The sequence below is a fragment of the Aquarana catesbeiana genome, linkage group LG03 (assembly GCF_042186555.1).
Source record: "Aquarana catesbeiana isolate 2022-GZ linkage group LG03, ASM4218655v1, whole genome shotgun sequence".
Taxonomy (NCBI): Eukaryota; Metazoa; Chordata; class Amphibia; order Anura; family Ranidae; genus Aquarana; species Aquarana catesbeiana.
The window spans coordinates 11413674-11436565 of NC_133326.1; the positions used below are offsets into that span (position 1 = coordinate 11413674).

Genomic DNA, 22892 nt, shown 5'->3' on the forward strand with positions numbered 1-22892 from the left:
CCCACCCCTTGCATACAGTGCCACCCACACAAATGCCAAAACTGGGAACAGTGGCTGTGTTCGTGCAACCACCGCATCCCAATTGACATGAATGAGACTGTCTGCATGGGGGGGGGTGTACAGAACACCTGTGTATCCCCAATGTGAGTAAACACCGCCCTCGCATGGGCGCGCGCTGTACTGCACCCTGTGTGAATGAGGCCTTAGAAACTCAGGACCTCTGTCAGGCTTTCACTGCTATTTGTGTCCCCACAAGGAAGATTCACTCTCTCTATTCGTTCTGGAGACCACCGTCACAGGGACTAAAAAGAGGAGAAAACCCAAAACACTCACTATTATATAAGAGAGACTGGATATTCTAAATATATCACGGACTGCTTTATTTAACCACTTGACCTCCTGAAGGTTTCACCCCCTTCATGACCTGGACATTTTTTGCTTTTCAGCACTGCACTATTTTAACTAGCAAGTGGGTGGTTATGCAACACTATGCAGTACCGCATTTGGCCAGAGGTGCGGGGGCGCTGGTGACACTTGGAGCCGCTCGGATGCACTTGAAAACACTCGGCTCCCGCGTGTTTCCAAGCCTCTTCGAGTGCATCCGAGCGGCTACGAGCGGTCTCCGAGTATTTCTGAGTCTCTCTGGTGCCCCCCCCCCCCCGGCCACATGCGGTATTGCATACAATAGAAGTTAACGTGGAACTAATTATCTTCGTTTACATTGACTTCTATGAGGAAACTCGCTTTGATAGGCGAGTGCTTTGGATTACAAGCATTCTCCTGGAACGGATTCTCATGCAACACTGTACACAAATTAAATGTATATCATTTTTTTTCCCTCCACAAATAGGGCTTTCTTTTGGTGGTATTTGATCACCTCTGGGTTTTTTACATTTTTATTATATAAATGAAAACATTTTGAATGCCCCCCCCCCCCCCCCCCCAATATTTTCTACTTTCTGTAATAAAACATATCCATTAAAAAAATAAAACAATCTAATTTCTTAACAAAGCAGTGGAACCTTGGATTACGAGCATAATCTTTTCAAGGAGAATGCTTGTAATCCAAAGCACTCGCATATCGAAGCCAGTTTTCCCATAGAAGTCAATGGAAACTAAGATAATTTATTTCCACGTTGACTTCTATTGTATGCAGTACCACATGTGGCCAGAGGTGGGAGGGGCGCCAGAGAGACTCGGAAAAACTCGGAGACCATTTGGATACACTAGGAAAGCCTCGGAAACACTCGGCAATAGAGTGTCACCAGCACCCCCTGCACTTCTGGCCAAATGCGGTACTGCACACCGCAGATTCTTGAATCCTACTCGTTTTGCAAGACAACACAACACAAATAATAGCTCGTATTGCGAAACGCTCGCTGACCGCGTTACTCGCCATCCGAGGTATTACTGTATATGAGTTCTGCCACTAGATATCTATTAGATTGTAAGTTCTGAGCAGGGCCCTCTTAATCCTCCTGTATCTTATTGTATTATAACTGTATTGTCTCCCTTTTATATTGCAAAGCGCTGTGTAAACTGTTGGCGCTATATAAATCCTGTATAATAATATTGCATTTGTTACATGCACCTTTTATATTGTTACATTTTACCTCTACATGTATTTGATATTTTGCTATAAAGCACAATACATGACCCAATGCAAATGTTATGATGATGATCTGTGCAGGAACTCTGTTGGAGGCTCCCAGGCAGTGGAAACGTTGGGCTCCCTCTCGCAGGTCTCTGGAGGTTTCCTGTGCGCGTGCTCCGGTGGGATAACATTGAACTAAGGAGCGCGCAGGTCAGTCGCTAGACGGAGATGACATCACCGCTGTATATTACACAGATGGAGGATGCACCAACATTTTTTACAAACTGACAGCTGAAAGAAGATGAGCTGTTAAGGGACAGACTATAATGTGAACCCGATGGCTCTAGTTTATGGACTTTAACCTTGTTGCCGCCCCGCCCCACTGCCTGATTGTATGTCAGGCAACCAGGGGGAGAAGGAGAGACGAGGAGCCCAAATAGTGACTTATGTCAAACCGATATTTGATTTTTAAAACAATGTATAGTGCAGTACTCACGTTTCATACAGTAAAACTGGATAAAAACAAAAGGAGCAGCGAGCTCGCGACCAAAACTGCACTTCCGGTGTCCATATGTTCCTACGCGTGTCGTCACGTTCACCCTGATGAAGTCACGCGATCGTGACGACACGCGTAGGAACAGACGGACATCGGAAGTGACGTTTTGGTTGCGAGCTCGCCGCTCGTTTTGGGCTCCCCCTCACAGGTCTCTGGAGGTTTCCTTTGCGTGTGCTCCGGTGGGATAACATTGAACTAAGGAGCACGCAGGTCAGCCGCTAGATGGAGATGACATCACCGCTGTATATTACATGGACATAGGATGCACCAACATTTTTTACAAACTGACAGCTGAAAGTAGATGAGCTGTTAAGAGACAAACTGTAATGTGAACCCGATGGCTCTAGTTTATGGACTTTAACCTTGTCGCCGCCCCGCCCCACTGCCTGATTGTATGTCAGGCAACCAGGGGGAGAAGGACAGACGAGGAGCCCAAATAGTGACGTATGTCAAACCGATATTTGATTTTTAAAATAATGTATAGTGCAGTACTCACGTTTCATACAGTAAAACTGGATAAAAACAAAAGGAGCAGCGAGCTCGTGACCAAAACGGCACTTCCGGTGTCCGTATGTTCCTACGCGTGTCGTCACGATCACCCTGATGAAGTCACGCGATCGTGACGACACGCATAGGAACAGACGGACATCGGAAGTGACGTTTTGGTTGCGAGCTCGCCGCTCGTTTTGGGCTCCCTCTCGCAGGTCTCTGGAGGTTTCCTTTGCGTGTGCTCCGGTGGGATAACATTGAAGGAGCACGCAGGTCAGTCGTTAGACGGAGATGACATCACCGCTGTATATTACATGGACATAGGATGCACCAACATTTTTTACAAACTGACAGCTGAAAGAAGATGAGCTGTTAAGAGACAAACTGTAATGTGAACCTGATGGCTCTAGTTTATGGACTTTATCTAGTTGCCACCCCGCCCCATTGCCCGATTGTATGTCAGGCAACCAGGGGGAGAAGGAGAGACGAGGAGCCCCAATAGTGAAGTATGTCAAACCGATATTTAATTTTTAAAACAATGTATAGTGCAGTACTCACATTTCATACAGTAAAAATGGAAAAAAACAAAACGAGCGGCGAGCTCGTGACCAAAACGTCACTTCCGGTGTCCGTATGATCCTACGTGTGTCGTCACGATCAGTCTGATGAAGTCACGTGATCGTGATTACACGCGTAGGAACATACGGACACCGGGAGTGACGTTTTGGTTGCGAGTTCACCGCTCCTTTTGTTCTTATCCAGCTTTACTCTATAAAACGTGAGTACTGCGCTATACATTGTTTTAAAAATTAAATATCGGTTTGACATGCTTCACTATTGGGGCTCCTCATATCTCCTTCTCCCTCTCCATCATGATGCTGTACTGCACAGGTGACATTATGTAAAAAAAAAAAAATTAATTTCTTAATTTTCCAAAAAATTATGACAAAAATGTACAATTTCAAAAAAAAACTCGCCATGCCTCTTACTAAATACTTTGGACTGTCTACTTTTCAAAAAGGGACATTTGGGGGGGGGGGGATTTGTGCTGTCCCGGCGTTTAGGGCCTCAATAAATTAAATCGGCTGTCAGTACATCGGGATTGATCGATTTTCAGATATATCCTTTAGTTTGTGGGCTCTACAACTTTCCTACAGACTAAATAATATACGCTGATTTGGGTTATTTTTTACCAAAGAAATGGAGCAAAATATATTTTGACCTAAATGTATGAAGAAACATTATTTATTTGCAAACTTTTATAACAGAAACAAAGAAAAACGTGGGTTTTTTTTTTTTTTCAGAATTTTCAGTCTTTTTTCGTTTATTTAGCAAAAAATAAAAAAAACCCAGCAGTAATTAAATACCACCAAAAGAAAACTCTATTTGTGTGAACAAAATGATAAAACTGTCATACGGGTAAAGCGTTGCATGACCGCGCAATTGTCATTCAAAGTGTGATAGCGCTTAAAAGCTGAAAATTGGCCTGGGCAGGAAGGGGGTAAAAGTACCCGGTATGTAAAGCCTTATTATAGGCTTACCTGTAGGGAAAAATGTCCAAGGAGAGTATACAACCACTCTAATGCCCCGTACACACGGTCGGATTTTCCGACGGAAAATGTGTGATAGGACCTTGTTGTCGGAAATTCCGACCGTGTGTGTGGGCTCCATCACACATTTTCCATCGGATTTTCCGACACACAAAGTTTGAGAGCAGGATATAAAATTTTCCGACAACAAAATCCGTTGTCGGAAATTCCGATCGTGTGTACACAAATCTGACGCACAAAGTGCCACGCATGCTCAGAATAAATAAAGAGATGAAAGCTATTGGCCACTGCCCCGTTTATAGTCCCGACGTACGTGTTTTACGTCACCGCGTTCAGAACGATCGGATTTTCCGGCAACTTTGTGTGACCGTGTGTATGCAAGACAAGTTTGAGCCAACATTCGTCTGAAAAAATCCATGGATTTTGTTGTCGGAATGTCCGAACAAAGTCCGACTGTGTGTACGGGGGCATTAGAGTTCCCTTCACTGGAACGAAGAGGACAAGCCCAACCCCTGAAAAACAACCCCCACACCATAATCCCCCCTCCACCAAATGATTTGGACCAGTACGCAATGCATGGTACATAAAGACGTGGATGAGGGAGTTTGGGGAGGAGGAACTTGACTGGCCTGCACAGAGTCCTGACCTCAACCCGATAAAACACCTTTGGGATGAATTAGAGCGGAGACTGCGAGCCAGGCCTTCTCATCCAACATCAGTGCCTGACCTCACAAATACTCTTCTGGAAGAATGGTCAAACATTCCCATAGACAAACTCCTAAACCTTGTGGACGGCCTTCCCAGAAGAGTTGAAGCTGTTATAGCTGCAAAGGGCGGAGCCAACTCAATATTGAACCCTACGGACTAAGACGCCATTAAAGTTCATGTGTGTGTAAAGGCAGGCGTCCTAATACTTTTGGTAATTTAGTGCATCTACAGCCCTCAGCTCGCCAAATGATGCGAGCAGGCGAGTGGAAATAAGCTGAGGGCGCATATGGGGTCGCATGGGGGGGGTTGAATGGGAAATGATTCTTCTCCCAATGATCGGCCAGGGAACTGAGGACTGGGGAGGAGAGCCGGCCGGGTCACACAGAGAGGAGAGCTCCTTCTGTGACACAACTTGGATCTGAATCGCTGGCCGCTGTCAAAGAATGTCCCGCCTCCTATGATAGACAGCACACGTGTCCGATGCCGGGAAATTGAAGTAGTGTGTTGTCCATCATAGGAGCCCGTCCAGGAGGCGGGACTTCGATAGCGGCCGCCATTGCAGGCCCAAGCTTTGTCACAGTGGGAGATCCTTTCTCTGTGTTATCCGGCTGGCTCTCCTCCCTATGAGCCCCGTGCAGTGATAGGCTGCACTGATTGGCACTGATGAGGCTGCATTGATGGGCGCTGATGAGGCTGCATTGATGGGCGCTGATGAGACTGCACTGGTGGGCACTTATGAGGCCGTGCTGATGAGCACTGATAAGCTGCATTGATGGGCAATGATGAGGCTGCATTGATGGGCACTGATATGCTGCACTGATGGGTGCTGATGAGGCTGGATTGATGGGCACTGATAGGCTGCACTAATATGCTGCATTGATGGGCACGGATATGCTGCATTGCTGGGTGCTGGTGAGGCTGCATTGATGGGCACTGATATGCTGCACTGATGGGTGTTGATGAGGCTGGATTGATGGGCACTGATAGACTGCACTGATGAGGCGGCACTTATGGGCACTGATATGCTTTACTGATGGGCACCGATAGGCTGCACTAATATGCTGCATTGATGGGCTGCAATGATGAGGCTGCATTGATGGGCACTGATATGCAGCACTGATAAGGCTTCACTGATGAGGCTGCATTGATGGGCACTTATATGGCTACACTGATGAGTCTGCATTGATGGGCACTGATATGCGGCACTGTTGAGATGGGCACTGATAGGCTGCATTGATGGGCGCTGATGAGGCTGCACTGGTGGGCACTTATGAGGCCGTGCTGATGAGCACTGATAAGCTGCATTGATGGGCAATGATGAGTGCTGATGAGGCTGGATTGATGGGCACTGATAGACTGCACTGATATGCTTTACTGATGGGCACTGATAGGCTGCACTAATATGCTGCATTGATGGGCACTGATAGGCTGCATTGATGGGCACAGATATGCTACATTGGTGGGTGCTGGTAAAACTGCATTGATGGGCAATGATGAGGCTAGGCTGTATTGATGGGCACTGATATGCTGCATTGGTGGGTGCTGGTGAGGCTGCATTGATGGGTACTGATATGCGGCACTGATGGGGTGCACTAATGGGCACTGATATGCTGCATTCATGGGTACCGGTGAGGCTGCACTGGTGGGCACTGATGAGGCTGTGTTGATGAGCACTGATAAGCTGCATTGATAGGTGCTGATGAGGCTGCACTGGTGGGCACTTATGAGGCTGTGCTGATGAGCACTGATAAGCTGCACTGATGGGCACTGATAGACTGCACTGATTAGGCGGCACTAATGGGCACTGATATGCTTTACTGATGGGCACCGATAGGCTGCACTAATATGCTGCATTGATGGGCAATGATGAGGCTGCATTGATGGGCATGAATATGCGGCACTGATGGGGTGCACTAATGGGCACTGATAGGCTGCATTGATGGGCACTGATGAAGTTGTCGTTGTAAATATTTATTTTTGTAACTTAAAAGAGATGTATGTTTTATTTTTTACATTTTTTGATTCATACTTACCTAGGTGGATGCTGCATCTGTCCTCCGCCGTCTCTGCACTGAGAACCGATCCACCGAACACCGCCGATGGCTCAATTCTCACAGATCCCCGAGAGGAGGGGCGCTGCCTGTCAGTCAGCGCCTCTCCTCTCTGCTCCTCCACGCTCATTGGAGCGCTGAGCAGTGGAGGGGCGTGGAGCGGCGCGTCTCCGTGGCTCGCTGAGACCGCCATCAATCAAGGCAGCTGGCGGATCCAGACTTGGGAGGTCGGGACGACGCGGTGCCTGGACTGACGATGGTGACGTCGGACTTCAGACCGATCTCCGCTGAAAACGGGTCACAGGGGTGCAAAAAGGAAATCGCTCTCCTTCCTGTGATCCGTAGGAGAAACCCGGCCTGAAAAGCTCAGGCTGGACTTCTCCTTTAATTCTACATTCATGAGATCATTTACGAGGGGCGTGTTTAAAGGTGGAATTAGGGGGGCGGGGCATGGCCATTTTTTTTTTTTTTTTTTATTGCATTTTAGTGTAAATATGAGATGTGAAGTCTTTTTGACCCCCCCCCCCAGATCTCATATATAAGAGGTCCTGTCATACTTTTTTTCTATTACAAGAGATGTTTACATTCCTTGTAATAGGAATAAAAGTGACACATTTTTTTTTTTTTTAAAAGAACAGTGTAAAAATAAAAAAGTAAAATAAATAAGAAAAAAAACATTTTTTTTTTTAAAAACGCGCCCGTCCCGCCGAGCTCGCACGCAGAAGCAAACACCTACGTGAGTAGCTCCCGCATACGAAAACGGCGTTCAGCCCACACATGTGAGGTATCGCCGCGATCGGTGGAGCGAGAGCAATAATTCTAGCCCTAAACCTCCTCTGTACCTCAAAACATGCAACCTGTAGATTTTTTTAAAACGTCGCCCTATGGAGATTTTTTTTTAAAGGGCAACAGTTTATCGCCATTCCACAAAGGGGGGGGTGCAATTTTGAAGCGCGACATGTTGGGTATCAATTTACTCGGCGTAACATTATCTTTCACAATATATATATATTAGAAAAAAAAATTGGGCTAACTTTACTGCTGTCTTATTTTTTTTAATTCAAAAAAAGTGTATTTTTTTTTTTGCCCAAAAAAAGTGCGCTTGTAAGACCGCTGCGTGAATACGGTGGGCCAGAAAGTATTGCGACGACCGCCATTTTATTCTCTAGGGTGTTAGAATAAAAAAAAAAACATAAATGTTTGGGGGTTCTAAGTAATTTTCTAGCAAAAAAACAATCTGTTTTTAACTTGTAAACAACAAATCTCAGAAAGTTGTTCGGTCCTTAAGTGGTTAAAGGGACGCCCCACCAATCAGCTGTCCCGGGATTCTTCACACACAGTAGAGAATACAGACCTCTCCTCCTCCCCGCAGCGCCCTCTGGTGGCGGAGCGGCTCTCGGCGCCTTCCCTGCCCATCACAACAACACGGGGGATCCGGGGCGCCGCCGCCCATTGGCTGCCCCCACCGCAGGCTGCCTCCCGATTGGTCAGGCGAGCCGTCCGTCAAAGAAACAACCCCCCTGGTCCCGCCCCCCTCCTTCCCTGGAACCAGCAGGTTAGTGATCGCCGCCGAGGAGCCCGGGAGAAGCGCAGTGACCCGGATTCGGGTGAGACGGACAGACCGCAGGATGGACATGAAGAAGAGGATCCACCTGGAGCTCCGGAACCGGACGCCGGCCGATGTAAGACCCCCCCCCCCGGGGGGATCCGGTGTGTGTGGGGTGTTTACGGGGTATCTCACGGTAACGGGCGGGTGATGTTTACGGTCCCCCCCCCTCCCCCGCACGGGTGCTGTTTACCGACCCCGGTTTAGTAACTTTATCACGCGCCGGCGGTGTTTATCGCTCCTCCGGTAACGATCGGTGCGGCGCTCCCGTGCTGTCCCCCCCCCGGGAGACACAGGTGAGCTCCGGGTGTGGCGGTACATTCCGGGGTGTTTATATAAGATCGCCGCCATCCTCCCCTCCCCCCACCGCCCGGTCACGGCGGACCGGAGGATTACGCAGCCGCCTCCTCTCTGACAGAACATGGCGGAGGAGAAGCGGTAACATGACCAGCCGCCGGGGCCATTTTGTTTCCGAAGTGTGACCTTAGGAAGGGCAGACATGGAGGGAGGAGGGCCCGGTACTCGGTGCGGATCTCCGGTGAGCGGCTCCGGTGGGCTGTGTGACAGAAGACACAATGGTCACTTTCCCGCCCAGTGAGGAGAGCGGAGGGGCGGAACCCCATTGGATGACGGGCGGTCACGTGGGAGGGAACAGGTGTGTGTGAGGAGAGCGAGTCCCCTCAGACTCCGAGATCCGGGTCACTCACCGTACCGGGCGTTATTCTGAGGGGTCACTCACCGTACGGGGCGTTATTCTGAGGGGACGGTCACCGTACCGGGCGTTATTCTGAGGGGACGGTCACCGTACCGGGCGTTATTCTGAGGGGACGGTCACCGTACCGGGCGTTATTCTGAGGGGACGGTCACCGTACCGGGCGTTATTCTGAGGGGACAGTCACCGTACCGGGCGTTATTCTGAGGGGACGGTCACCGTACCGGGCGTTATTCTGAGGGGACGGTCACCGTACCGGGCGTTATTCTGAGGGGACGGTCACCGTACCGGGCGTTATTCTGAGGGGACGGTCACCGTACCGGGCGTTATTCTGAGGTGACGGTCACCGTACCGGGCGTTATTCTGAGGGGTCACTCACCGTACCGGGCATTATTCTGAGGGGACGGTCACCGTACCGGGCGTTATTCTGAGGTGACGGTCACCGTACCGGGCGTTATTCTGAGGGGACGGTCACCGTACCGGGCGTTATTCTGAGACAGTCACCGTACCGGGCGTTATTCTGAGACAGTCACCGTACCGGGCGTTATTCTGAGGGGTCACTCACCGTACCGGGCGTTATTCTGAGGTGACGGTCACCGTACCGGGCGTTATTCTGAGACAGTCACCGTACCGGGCGTTATTCTGAGGGGTCACTCACCGTACCGGGCGTTATTCTGAGGTGACGGTCACCGTACCGGGCGTTATTCTGAGACAGTCACCGTACCGGGCGTTATTCTGAGACAGTCACCGTACCGGGCGTTATTCTGAGGGGTCACTCACCGTACCGGGCGTTATTCTGAGGTGACGGTCACCGTACCGGGCGTTATTCTGAGGTGACGGTCACCGTACCGGGCGTTATTCTGAGGAGACGGTCACCGTACCGGGCGTTATTCTGAGGAGACGGTCACCGTACCGGGCGTTATTCTGAGACAGTCACCGTACCGGGCGTTATTCTGAGGGGTCACTCACCGTACCGGGCGTTATTCTGAGACAGTCACCGTACCGGGCGTTATTCTGAGACAGTCACCGTACCGGGCGTTATTCTGAGACAGTCACCGTACCGGGCGTTATTCTGAGGTGACGGTCACCGTACCGGGCGTTATTCTGAGGGGACGGTCACCGTACCGGGCGTTATTCTGAGGGGACGGTCACCGTACCGGGCGTTATTCTGAGGGGACGGTCACCGTACCGGGCGTTATTCTGAGGGGACGTCACCGTACCGGGCGTTATTCTGAGGTGACGGTCACCGTACCGGGCGTTATTCTAAAGTCTAATAAAGATTGTTTAAAAAAAAAAAACAAACTGTCACCCCCCTCCCCAGAACTGACCCCCCCCCCATTCCCACATGTCACTTCAGCCGTCGTTATTCTGGGAAGACGGATACCGTACAGGGTGAGGCGACAGTCACCGTACCGGGCGTTATTCTAAATTGTAATAAAGATTGTTTGTTTAAAAGAAGAAAAAGACTGCACTATAAACAAAAAAAAGAGGAGCGACTATTTTGAAAAAAACGCATTCTTTTTTTACTTTTTTCTATAATAAATGTCCCCCAAAAATATATAAAAAATTTTTTTTTTTCCTCAGTTTAGGCCGATATGTATTCTTCTACATATTCTTGGTAAGAAAAAATCACAAAAAGCGTATATTGATTGGTTTGTGCAAAAGTTATAGCGTCTACAAAATAGGGGAAAGATTTATAGCATTTCTATTTTATTTTTTACTAGTAATGGTGGCGATCTGCGATTTTTATTGTGACTGCAACATTATGAGGGACACATCAGACACTTTTGACACGTTTTTGGGACCATTGTCACTTATACCGCGATCAGTGCAATTAAAAATGCATTGATTACTGTAAAAATGTCACTGGCGGTGAAAGGGGTTAACTGTGTTCCCTGGGAGGTGATTCTAACTGAAGGGGGAGGGGACTAACTACAGGAAATGACAAATCGTGTTTCCTAGCTAATAGGAACACGCGATCTGTCACTCCTGTCAGAACAGAATATGGAAGTGTATGTTTACACACACTCGTCCCTGTTTTGTCTCTCCTGGTCGCGATCGCTCGTGGCCGGCGGTCATCGCGACCGTCGGCTACGAGCATCGCCCCCCCCCCCCCCCGCTGTGCAGCGGGTGCGCGCCTGATATCCGGGCCGCGCACGATCGCGTACAGTAACGTGGTTTCCCGCGGGGGAGCCAACCTGCTGCAGTAAAACTGCGGCGTCTGGTCCGGAAGCGGTTAATATTTTAGGACGCGGTTTCCATCCGATCAGAGGGAAAGGAATCTTGTGCCGTATGACGGATGTCTTTTCCTTTTCTCTATGCCGGCGTTATTTTCTGATGTTGCCCAAAGAACGCTTTGTAGCAGATGAATCTGTGTTTACCGCTTGCAGAGGGACCGCCCCATGTAAGTACGGTGCGGCCGCTCTGCGCCGGATCACGTACATTTACGTCATTTACCATTCACGGTTTAGGGGGCGATTCGGTAAGGCACAGGTCAGTCAGCAGGTCCCAGCTGATGCTTTATGGCAGGGACCCGCTGAGAAGCTTTGACCAATCACAGCACAGGCCTCTGTACACAGAGAAGAGATGTGGCTGTATTTTTTTTTAATTAATTTTTTTATTATTATTTCCTCCCTGCAAAGGGAGAGAAATCAGCCACAATCCGCACACATTTAACCCTTTGATCACCCTAGATGTTAACCTTCCCAGCCAGTGTCATTGTACAGTGACAGTGCATATTATTAGCACTGATCACTGCATTAGTGTCACTGGCCTCATACACACCACTAGTGTGCGTGTTTTTTTTTTTTTTTTTTGTTTTTTTGTTTTTTTTTTTCCGTTCGACCCGCTCAGGTTGGAGCTGCTGTACTAACAATCAGATGTTGGCACAGCGATCTCCCCTGTTGAGTTATTGTGTTCTGACAGAAGGACGTTCAGAACACTCCAGTCAGCGCTCTCAGCCATTGGCAGACCGTTTTCGGTCACGAGCCTTCAACTCAAGCCGGCCGAACCGGCTGCCATACACACGGGGGCCGAATGTTGGCCGGTTTCTTTTGAACCGGCTGACGTTCGGCCGATGTGTACACCAGGCTTCAGTCAGTTCCTCTCTCCCCAAGTGTTGGTGTCAGATTGTCCGCCGCTGACTTCTTCTGGTTTCCAGGCGCATGAAACAACCCCCCCCCCCCCTTTCCATCCCACGCCAACTCCCACTGTGATTGGACACAGGGATTTTGTCAGCAGGTCCCAGCCAATGATTGTCCAATCACAGCCCTGTATTAACAAACACACAGGGCTCCGTACAGAGGAAACGATCAGTGTCTGTTTGTTTCTTCTCCCTGCAAAGCATTTTTAGTAACAAAAGAAAGAAAAAAAAACAAAAGCAGCACATTATATAGACATTAACACATTCTTAACCCCTTGAGCGCCCCTGATGTTAACCCCTTCCTGCCCAGTGTCTGTACAGTGACAGTGCGTATTTTTATCATTGATCACTGTATTAGTGTCACCGGTGATGTCAGCGGCAGTCAGTCAGACCCCCCCCCCACTGTCACAGTCCCACTATAAATCGCTGATCACCATCATTCGTGTATATAAAAATAATAATAATTCCAGTATATATATATATACCATAGTTTTGTAGGCGCTTTAACTTTTATGCAAACCAATCCTATAAATGTAGCAAATACATTTTGCCCTCAATTCATGAAGATATTTTATTTTATTGAATATTTCATTTATGACAGTAAAAAGTATTGTCTTTTTACAAAAAAAAAAAAAAAAAAAATGTAATAAAAAACAAAAAAAACAAAAAAGAAACCCAGAGGTGATCAAATACCGCAAAGAGAAAGCTCTATGGGAAAAAAGTGATTTTAATTATATTTGTGTGCAGCGTCTCACAATTACCAGTTAAAGTAACTCAGTGCTGTATTGCAAAAAATGGCCTGGTCATGAAGGGGGGTAAAATCTTCCGGAGCTGAAGTGGTTAATGTCCTCTCCAGTGTTATTCCTGGGGGGGGGGGGGGGGGGGCTCCGTATAGTAGGCTGCAGCTAGTGACGGTAGAACGTTCTCCGTTCATAAATGATTATATTATTATAATTTCTGTTTATTTGCTCTGGTGCAGGATGTGGGATCTGATTGTAGAAAGACGTTTCCGGCTGCTTGGGGCCTCTTGCGCCAATTATCCCGTGTTGTGTGCTGCTTGATTCATCGACACGTAGCACCTGTGTGCTCTATCTGCTTGACCCCTGGAAGATATACCCCCCTCTCATGACCAGGCCTTTTTTTGCTATTCGGCACTGCGTTACTTTAACCGACACAACTGCGCGGTCGTGCGACGTTGTACCCAAAAATAAAATTGACGTCCTTTTTTCCTCCCCACAAATAGAGCTTTCTTTTGGTGGTATTTGATCACCTTTGCTGTTTTTATTTTTTGCACTATAAACAAAAAAAGAGCGACAATTTTGAAAAAATATATATTTTTTACTTTTTGTTATAATACATATCCAATTAAAAAAAAAAAAATGTTCATCAGTTTAGACCAATATATAGTCTTCTACATATTTTTGGTAAAAAATATAGAAAAACCAATAAGCGTATATTGATTGGGTTGTGCAAAAGTTATAGCGTCTACAAAATAGGGGATAGATTTAGGTCCTTCTTCCTTTTTTTTTTTTTTTTTTTCTTTTTTAACCACTTCAATACCAGGGGGCACTTATACACCTTCCAGCCCAGACCAATTTCCTGTCGCATCATGGCAGCATACACTTTGGGTTGTGACTCCGCCCCCACAACCTGATAGGACTACATAGCTATAAGTTGTAGAGATGGCCCCTGCCCAGTATTCTCTTATTTTTCCTCACCTGAAGGACTGAACATATCAGAAGCACCCCCTTACCGAATTCGCCCCAGCCAGGTTCTAGCCTCTCCTGGGTGGAAGTCCTTACCTGTACAGCCTCTAAACGAGCTAGATGGAAGGAGCCCCGCTCTGGTGATCTCGGGGGTATGTTGCGGTCTAGTATAAGCCTTAAACAGGCTTAGTTGTTGTGCAGCGGTCGCCATGCCTCCTTTTTTCACTTTGTGTTTTTCTCCCTCTTTGCTGGGCTCTGTGGTCCCTCTGTGCCTCCCTACAGGCTTCCCGGGCGTCTCGGCGCTTCCGCGCATGCGCGGTGCGCGCCGTCAGGGCGTCCTTTCGATTTTGCCAGTTTCCAAGATGGCGCCGGGCGCCTCGCGCCGCTACTGCGCATGCGCGAGCGGGTCGTGACCTCGGCGGCCATGGCGGCAAATTTAAAAGCCCTGTTTGTCATTTCTGAGCTCTCCTTGCTTCCTGGAAGACTTCTGACTGCTGTGTTTTGAACTTCTGCATTCCTAAAGCTCCCTCTCTCTCTGGGTAAGTGTCTAATACTTATGCACTGTTTTGTGGGACCTGGTTGCATGTTCTTACCTTCCTATACCTTTCTCAGGTATTCACCTTCCTCTCCTATGGAGGCCGCTGCCCCAGCAGATCACCACCAGCCTAATAGGTAAGGGGGGGGGATTCCAGCGGTAAGTAGAGAAGATTGAAAAAGAGAGCAGGACCGTACTAATGCTACCTAATTGGTCAGCCCTGTCAGGTCCGCAAGATCATCTAAATCAGGACGAAGAGAATCTTCGCACAGGAGAAGCCGCTCCGGCCATAGACGCAGCCGCTCACGCGGAAGAAGCCGCTCAGGCCGCAAGGGGAGTCGCAGACGGAGTCGATCCCACTCAAGGCATAGCCGTTCCTACCGCAGAAGATCCCCTGCACGAGGACACCAATCCTCTACGCACCCTTCCCGCCCAGCCGGGAACGCTTGCTGGGTATGTGGGGCCACGGCCCTCCCAGACAAACTAGCCTGCTGCAAGTGCATAGATGAAGCCACCAGGGAGAAAGAGCCGGATTCCATAGAACCCACTGGAGTCTCTACTCCCCAGGTCTCAACTCCTGATGTGGAGTTTACGGCCTATAGCACCTCACCCACCATTCCCAGTGCATCAAGAGAGCAAGAACTACCGTCGGATGATGAAGAGCCGGAAGCTTCAGCTGGCTTTGATTTTGCGCTCATAGAACCGTTCATCAGATCGGTTAAGGAAGCGATTAACTGGGAGGAGCTTGAGCAGACACAGCCTAAACAGAGAAAATATTTCCCAAACCTCAAGAAGGTTCCGGAGGCTTTCCCATTCATCGACGAGTTAGAGGAGCTCATTAAGGAGGAGTGGCAGAATCCGGAAAAGAAGTTCAGTCTGTCCAACAGACTTACCAAACTGTACCCTCTCAAGGAACCCAAAGTATCTCCTTTACTTTCTCCTCCAGTAGTGGATGCATCTTTGATGCGTCTAGCCAGGCACGTGACGCTCCCCATTGAAGATGCAGTAACGTTCAGAGACGTGCTTGACAGGAAGGTGGATACAGACCTTAAGAGAGCTTACCTGTTCGCAGGAGGCGCCTGCAGGCCAGCGGTGGCATTAGCGGCGGTTGGGAAAGCTATCTCCAGCTGGTCCTCAGCTACAGCGAGGCTCGTCACTGAGGGCGCAGATCAAGAACAGATCACTAAGGCCTTACAAGAACTTAGCCTTGCGGGAGATTTCGTGGCGGAGGCTTCCGTAGATACTATCAGATCCACCTCAAGGTCTATGTTAGCCTCTGTAATGGCCAGAAGGGCGCTATGGCTTAAACCTTGGTCGGCTGACCCCGCCTCGAAGTCAAACTGGTGCAGGATTCCGTATGATGGGGTGAACCTCTTTGGAGCAAAGCTGGATACCGCAATCTCTAAAGTAACAGGCGGGAAGTCGGGTCTCATACCATCGGACAGAAGGCCGAAACAACAAAGGCCACCTCCCTTTAAACGTAACCTTCCGGAAAGATATAGGGATGCGAAATCCTATAGACCCGGGAAGGAATACAGAAGGAGCTGGAAGAACCCCCAGACGTCCTTCCTTAAGTTCCAGAAACCCAAGACCCCTGCCTCCAATGACCAGAAGTCCTTTTGAAGGTTCGCCCGCCCAACCAGCGGTAGTGGGGGCCAGACTCACAAAGTTCAAGTTGGTCTGGGCGGGAATGATAAAAGACCCATGGACGGTGTCCACCATTCATTTCGGTCACAGGTGGGCATTCAGAGGTCGTCCTCCAAGAGACCAATTCTGCTCAACCAGACTTCCTCCTTCTCAAGAGAAAAGACTATCCCTAGTCCAGTATATCCAAGAGTTGCTCCAGAAACAAGCAATAGTGGAGGTTCCGCCATCCCAAAGAGGCAAAGGGTTCTACTCCCCACTTTTCTTAGTGAAAAAGAAATCAGGGGACCTTCGTCCAGTCTTGGACCTAAAAAACCTCAACCGGTCGATACGGTTAGAAACATTCAAGATGGAAAGCCTTCAATCAATCCTCCAAGCAATAAACTTGGGAGATTGGATGCTGTCAATCGACCTCCAGGACGCGTATTTGCATATCCCTATCCATTCCGAGTTCCAAAAATTTCTCCGGTTTACCCTAAATCATCAGCACTTCCAATTCCGAAGCCTTCCGTTCGGGATCTCTACCGCACCCAGGACGTTTACAAAAGTCCTATTACCTGTAATAGCCCACCTGAGAGAAAACGGGCTGAGGGTCCACCATTACCTGGACGACATCCTACTTCTCTGACAGCCAGGACTCTCTTGTCCTTCACAGGGAAATCCTGGTCTCCACACTACAGTCCCTAGGGTGGCTGATAAATTGGAAGAAGAGCAACATCCATCCCACACAGAGAATGGTCTTTCTGGGGGCCGAATTGGACACAAGGGAGAATACGGTGGAACTTCCGGGGGAAAAAATCCCTCCTCTAATTCAAAAGGTGAAAAGGGCAATCTCCGCTACAATGCTCCCGGCCAGGACCTGTCTCAGTATCCTGGGCTCCCTAGCTTCCACCATTCCAATGGTCCAATGGGCGCAATGGAATTCGAGGCCTCTTCAGATCTCCTTCCTACGTCAGTGGAAGGGCACATCAATGTCCCAACCAATCCTCATCTCTCAGGAGGTAAAGCAATCGTTGATGTGGTGGGTACGTCCTCACAACTTGAGAAGATGCAGGCATATAGTCACTCCCTATCAAGAAACCGTGACCTCAGATGCCAGTCTACAGGGATGGGGAGCCCACTATCAGGACCTTGCGGCTCAGGGTCGTTGGCCTTTCAGGGCACAGGATACAGTGTCGAACGTTCTGGAGATGAGAGCAGCGTTCCAGGCTCTCCTGGCCTTCAGTTCTCACTTGAGGAGGAAGCACGTCCTCCTGAGGATGGACAACAAGGTGGCCGTTGCCTACATCAACAGGCAGGGGGGCACCAGAAGCAGGTCCATGTTACAGGAGGTCCGTCCTGTTCTGGAATGGGCGCAGCTGAATCTACTGGACCTAAGGGCGGTTTATGTCCCGGGAGTCCAGAACACCTTAGCCGACTCACTAAGCAGAAATTTCCACTCCAACAACGAATGGTCTCTGAGTCCACAAGCCTATGCTCTCATATCCCGAACCTGGGGTCCTCCAGAGATAGACCTAGCAGCAACTCCGGAGAACTCAAAGTGTCAGAGATTCCTATCAAGGACACCGTTTCCTTCGGCAGAGGGGACGGACTGCCTCCAATACCCCTGGAACTTTCACCTGGGGTACATTTTCCCCCCGACGCCTCTCATAGCGAGATTCCTCCTGAGGCTCAAGAAGTCAACAGCATTGGTGGTAGCAGTGATCCCTTTCTGGCCGAGGAGGCCATGGTTTACTACCCTCATGCAGCTGAACACGGCAGAGCCTCTGCCTCTCCCATTGACGACAGACCTACTCTCCCAGGGACATCTTCTTCACCCGAACCCGGGGAAGCTACACTTGATGGCCTGGAGACTGAAAGGGCTAGGTACCTAGAGCAGGGCTGTTCCCAGAAGGTGGTGGATACCTTACTCCAGGCCAGAAAGCCTACTACCAACATCACGTACAGAAGAGTTTGGGAAAAATTTGTCTCCTTCTCCCACCAGCAAGGTTGGGACTCGTCCTCCCCGTCGGTGTCTCACATCTTGGAGTTCCTTCAATCAGGCCTAGAGAAAGGCCTTAGGTCAAGCACCCTGAAGGTCCAGGTATCGGCCCTGTCCGCCTTGACAGGAGTTAAATGGGCGCAAGAGCCTCTGGTGGTTCAGTTTCAGAGGGCCTGTCTAAAGCTGAGGCCCCCCAGAAAACCGTCATTCCCGGTCTGGGATCTCTCAATTGTTCTAGAGTCATTATCCAAGGAACCCTTTTTTCCAATGCAGAGCATATCCCTCTGGGATCTAACGCTGAAGGTTTCATTTTTAATAGCCATAACATCGGCGAAGCGAGTGTCAGAAATGCAAGCTCTAATGGTTAGCGAACCATACTTGGTTGTTCTTCCAGACAGGCTAGTCCTAAGGCCTTCGGATCGATTCATCCCCAAGGTGTCCTCATCCTTCCATTTTAACCAAGAGATTAATCTTCCAGCACTCAGCACGGATCAGGGAGACCCTCATCCACTAGATGTTAAGGGTACCGTTATAGAATACCTCTCAGCAACAAAATCCATCAGAAAGTCGGAAAACCTCCTAATTATCCCACATGGTTTCAGGAGAGGTCAAGCGGCATCCTCACGCACCATTGCTTCATGGCTAGTAAAGACCATCAAGAGATCTTACTCACTGAGTAACCATCAAGTACCTGAGGGCTTAAGGGCACACTCCACCAGGGCAGTGGCAACCTCCTGGGCGGCATATTGTAGAGTCTCGGCGGAGACGATTTGCAGAGCGGCTACCTGGTCCTCCAGGAACACCTTCATGTCTCATTACAAGGTGGATTCCGCCTGCTTATCCACGGTGGATTTCGGAAGATCCGTTATCCAGGCCAATTCCTCTATTATTTGATTAATAAACTTAGTTTGAATTCCCACCCAGTCTTTGCGAGTTACTCCCCAAAGTGTATGCTGCCATGATGCGACAGGAAAACGGAAAATTGTATACTCACCTTTCCGTAATTTTCCTTTCCTGTCGTATCTTCATGGCAGCATACAATCTCCCACCCGTCTAAGGTGAGATATATATGTACGGAGAATACTGGGCAGGGGCCATCTCTACAACTTATAGCTATGTAGTCCTATCAGGTTGTGGGGGCGGAGTCACAACCCAAAGTGTATGCTGCCATGAAGATACGACAGGAAAGGAAAATTACGGAAAGGTGAGTATACAATTTTCCGTTTTCCAGCTTTCAGCGCTGTCGCAGTTTGACAATTGCGCGGTCATACAACACTGTACCCAAACTAAGTTTTTATCATTTTTTTCCCCACAAATAGAGCTTTCTTTTGGTGGTATTTGATCACCTCTGCGGTTTTTATTTTTTGTTAAATAAAAAAAGACAGAAAATTAAAAAAAAAATAAAAGTTTTGCTTTTGTTTCTGTTAAAAATGTTTGTAAATAAGTACGTTTTCTCTTTCACTGATGGGCACTGATAAGGCAGCACCAATGAGCGGGTACTGCTGGGCACTCATGGGCGGCACTGCTGGGCACTGATAGGCGGCACTGCTGGGCACTGATAGGCGGCACTGCTGGGCACTGATAGGCGGCACTGCTGGGCACTGATAGGCGGCACTGCTGGGCACTGATAGGCGGCACTGCTGGGCACTGATAGGCGGCACTGCTGGGCACTGATAGGCGGCACTGCTGGGCACTGATACGCGGCACCGATGAGGTGGCACCAATGAATGGGCACTGGTAGGCGGCACTGATATGCGGCACTGATGGGCACTCATGGGTGGCACTGATGGGCACTGAAAGGCTGCAAAGATGCGTTCTTATGGGTGGCACTGATAGGCATCCCCGGTGGCAGTGGTAGGCATTGAGTGGGCACTGGCAGCTGCCTGGGCACAGATTAGTATTTCCCTGGGGGTCTAGGGGGCATACCTGGTGGTGTGGATGGCCATCCTGGTGGTCCTGGGCGGCTTCCCTGGTGGTCCTGGGGGGCCTGTGCTGATAAACAATCCCCCCCCCCCGTCAGGAGAGCAGCCGATCGGCTCCTCACTCGCATCTGGCTCTTCCTATTTACTTCGTGATTGGACATGGCTGATCACGTGGTAAAGAGACTCTTTACCTAGATCGGAGTTGCGGTGTGTCAGATAGACACAACGCAACAACGATCGCCGCGACGCCCAGTCAGGATATTGAAACCACTTTGCAGCCGTCGTTTTGCTGTATGGCGGGCGGCAAGTGGTTAAATGTTTTTACTGGTGATGGCGGCGATCTGCGTTTTTTATTTATTTATTTTTTTGTGGGACTGCGGTGGACAAATCTGACTCCGAGTGACACTTTTTGATGACCAGTGACATCAATACAGTGATCAGTACAATAAAAATGCACTGTCACTGTATAAATGTCACTGGCAGGGAAGGAGTTAACACTAGGGGGCGATCAAAGGGTTAAGTGTTCCCTGGGAGATGTTTCTAACTTGGGGGGGCGAACTGACTGGGAGTACAGAGAGATCGCTGTTCCTGATCACTAGGAACAGCAGATCTCTCTCCTCCTCCTGTTAGAACGGGGATCCGCCTTGTTTACATAGGTAGATCTCCGTTCTGCCTCTTTATGGCGATTGTGGGTGGTAGGAGGACTTCGCGGCCACCAGGCATGCGCATCGGCTCCCGTGCCGCTGTATTTATTACACGAAAGTGGTTAACTGACAATTGCGCAGTCATGCAACTTTGTACCCACATATTTTTTATTTTTTTGCTCTGTAAACAAAAAAAACAAAAAAAAAAAATGTTTTATTGGATGTGTTTACAGCAGAAAATAAAAAAATATAGTTTTTGTTTTCTGCTGTAAACACATCCAATAAAAACATTAAAGCAAATCAAATGTATTCATAAATTTAGGCTGTTATGTATTCTGGTACATATTACAAAAAAATCACAATAAGCGTATTTTGATTGGTTTGTGCAAAAGTTTATAAACTACAAATTATGCTGGAATTTTTCTTTTCTTTTTGTACTAGTAATGGTGGCAATCAGCGACTTATAGCGGGACTGCGATATTTTGGCGGACATTCTGACACTTTGTGGGAACCAGTGACGCTAATACAGTGAGCAGTACTAAAAATATGCACTGTCACTGTACTAATGGCACTGGCTGGGAAGGGCTTAAACAGCTAGGGCCATCAAAAGGGTTAACTGTGTGCCTAGCCAGTGTTTGTGCGTGCTGCGTTAGGTGCTTTCACTAAGGCCCCTTTCACACTGGAGCGGTGGGTGCGTCGGCGGTAAAGCGACGCGTTTCCATCAATTTCGCGCCGCTATCGGGGCGCTTTTACCCCCGCTAGCGGCCGAGAAAGGGTTAAAAACCAGCCGCAAAAGTTTTAAAACCACCACAAAGCGCTGCTGCGGCAGCGCTATGCTGGCGGTATAGCCGCGCTGCCCCATTGATTTCAGTGGGCAAGGAGCGGTGTATACACCGCTCCAAAGATGCTGCTAGCAGGACTTTTTTTAGCGTCCTGCCAGCGCCACCGGTCCAGTGTGAGAGCCCTCGGGGTGTTCACATTGGAGACACAGCAGCGGCTCTTTCAGGGCACTTTGCAGGTGCTATTTTTAGCGTTGTAGTGCCTGCAAACCGCCCCAGTGTGAAAGGGGTCTAAGGGATGTGCTTTGCAGGGAAAAAAAATCCATCACATCCCCCGCTGACAGGATGGGGCTCTGCCTTGTAGGGCTGGGAGATAAATATAAAATATATCAATATAAATATTTGATTCTCTTAAATAAAACTCGATTCACGATTCGAATCGAGTTTTTTTTTTTTTCTCTTTGGAAACCACGCCGGTCCTGAGGCGCTGCGGGCATGAGCTTTTAGGTGAGGCCGCGGCTTCGGCCTAGTCCGCGGCTTCTGACCTCGCAGACTAGGCCGAAGCCGCGGCCTCACCTAAAAACTCCTTGCCCGCAGCTCCTTAGGACCGGTGTCTTGTCGAATACAGTCCCCTATCCAGAAGTGTCCGCCCTGTACTGCGCAGGCGCAGTACGGAGGACAAACGAGACGCCGAAAGTCTCCGAAGTTCAACAGCTGATCGTCAGCTGTACACGGCGCCTGCACTTTTATTCTTACCCTATGTCCAGGATCATTCCCTACTATCCAAGTGGACATAGAGTTAGAATAAATAGTTGCCGAGCGCAGCGAGGCCGTGCCCGAAGCGTGGCGAGCGAAGCGAGCCCGCGAGGGGCCCTCTTACACAGCCATCGCTAACAGGTGCCTGAGCGCCGTGTACAGCTGATGGTCAGCTGATCAACTTCGGACATTTTCGGCATCTCCTGCTGCTCCGTGCTGCGCCTGCGGGACACTATATGTCAGAACACCGGCACTGTGTCAGCGCGGGTCCTGCGGCGCTGCGGGCATGAGTTTTTAGGCGAGGCTTCGGCCTAGTCCGCGGCGTCCGGCCGAAGCCGCGGCCTCGCCTAAAAACTCATGCCCGCAGCGCCTCAGGACCGGCGCGGTGGAAAAAAAAAAAAATTAAAAAAAATCGATTTGTTTACATTTTGAATCGATTTGACCTCTCAACTCGATTCAAGATTTAAATCGATTTTTCCCCAGCCCTACTGCCTTGTCTACATAAGCAGAGCTCTGT

At 49.1% G+C, this 22892-nt stretch overlaps 1 protein-coding gene across 3 annotated transcripts in view; it reads left to right on the forward strand.

Annotated features, from left to right (window-relative positions):
• The first annotated feature begins 8433 nt into the window (after positions 1 to 8433).
• The window catches only part of ANP32A (acidic nuclear phosphoprotein 32 family member A), a 48768-nt gene continuing 34309 nt past the window's right edge, over positions 8434 to 22892 (forward strand). Inside the window, exon 1 of one of the 3 annotated variants that reach the window (XM_073618271.1) lies at positions 8434 to 8630. In XM_073618271.1, the coding sequence (XP_073474372.1) occupies positions 8577 to 8630 (54 nt within the window). In that variant the 5' untranslated portion in view covers positions 8434 to 8576. The remainder of the gene's footprint in view (positions 8631 to 22892) is intronic. The other 2 variants (XM_073618269.1, XM_073618270.1) reach the window with 2 other exon arrangements.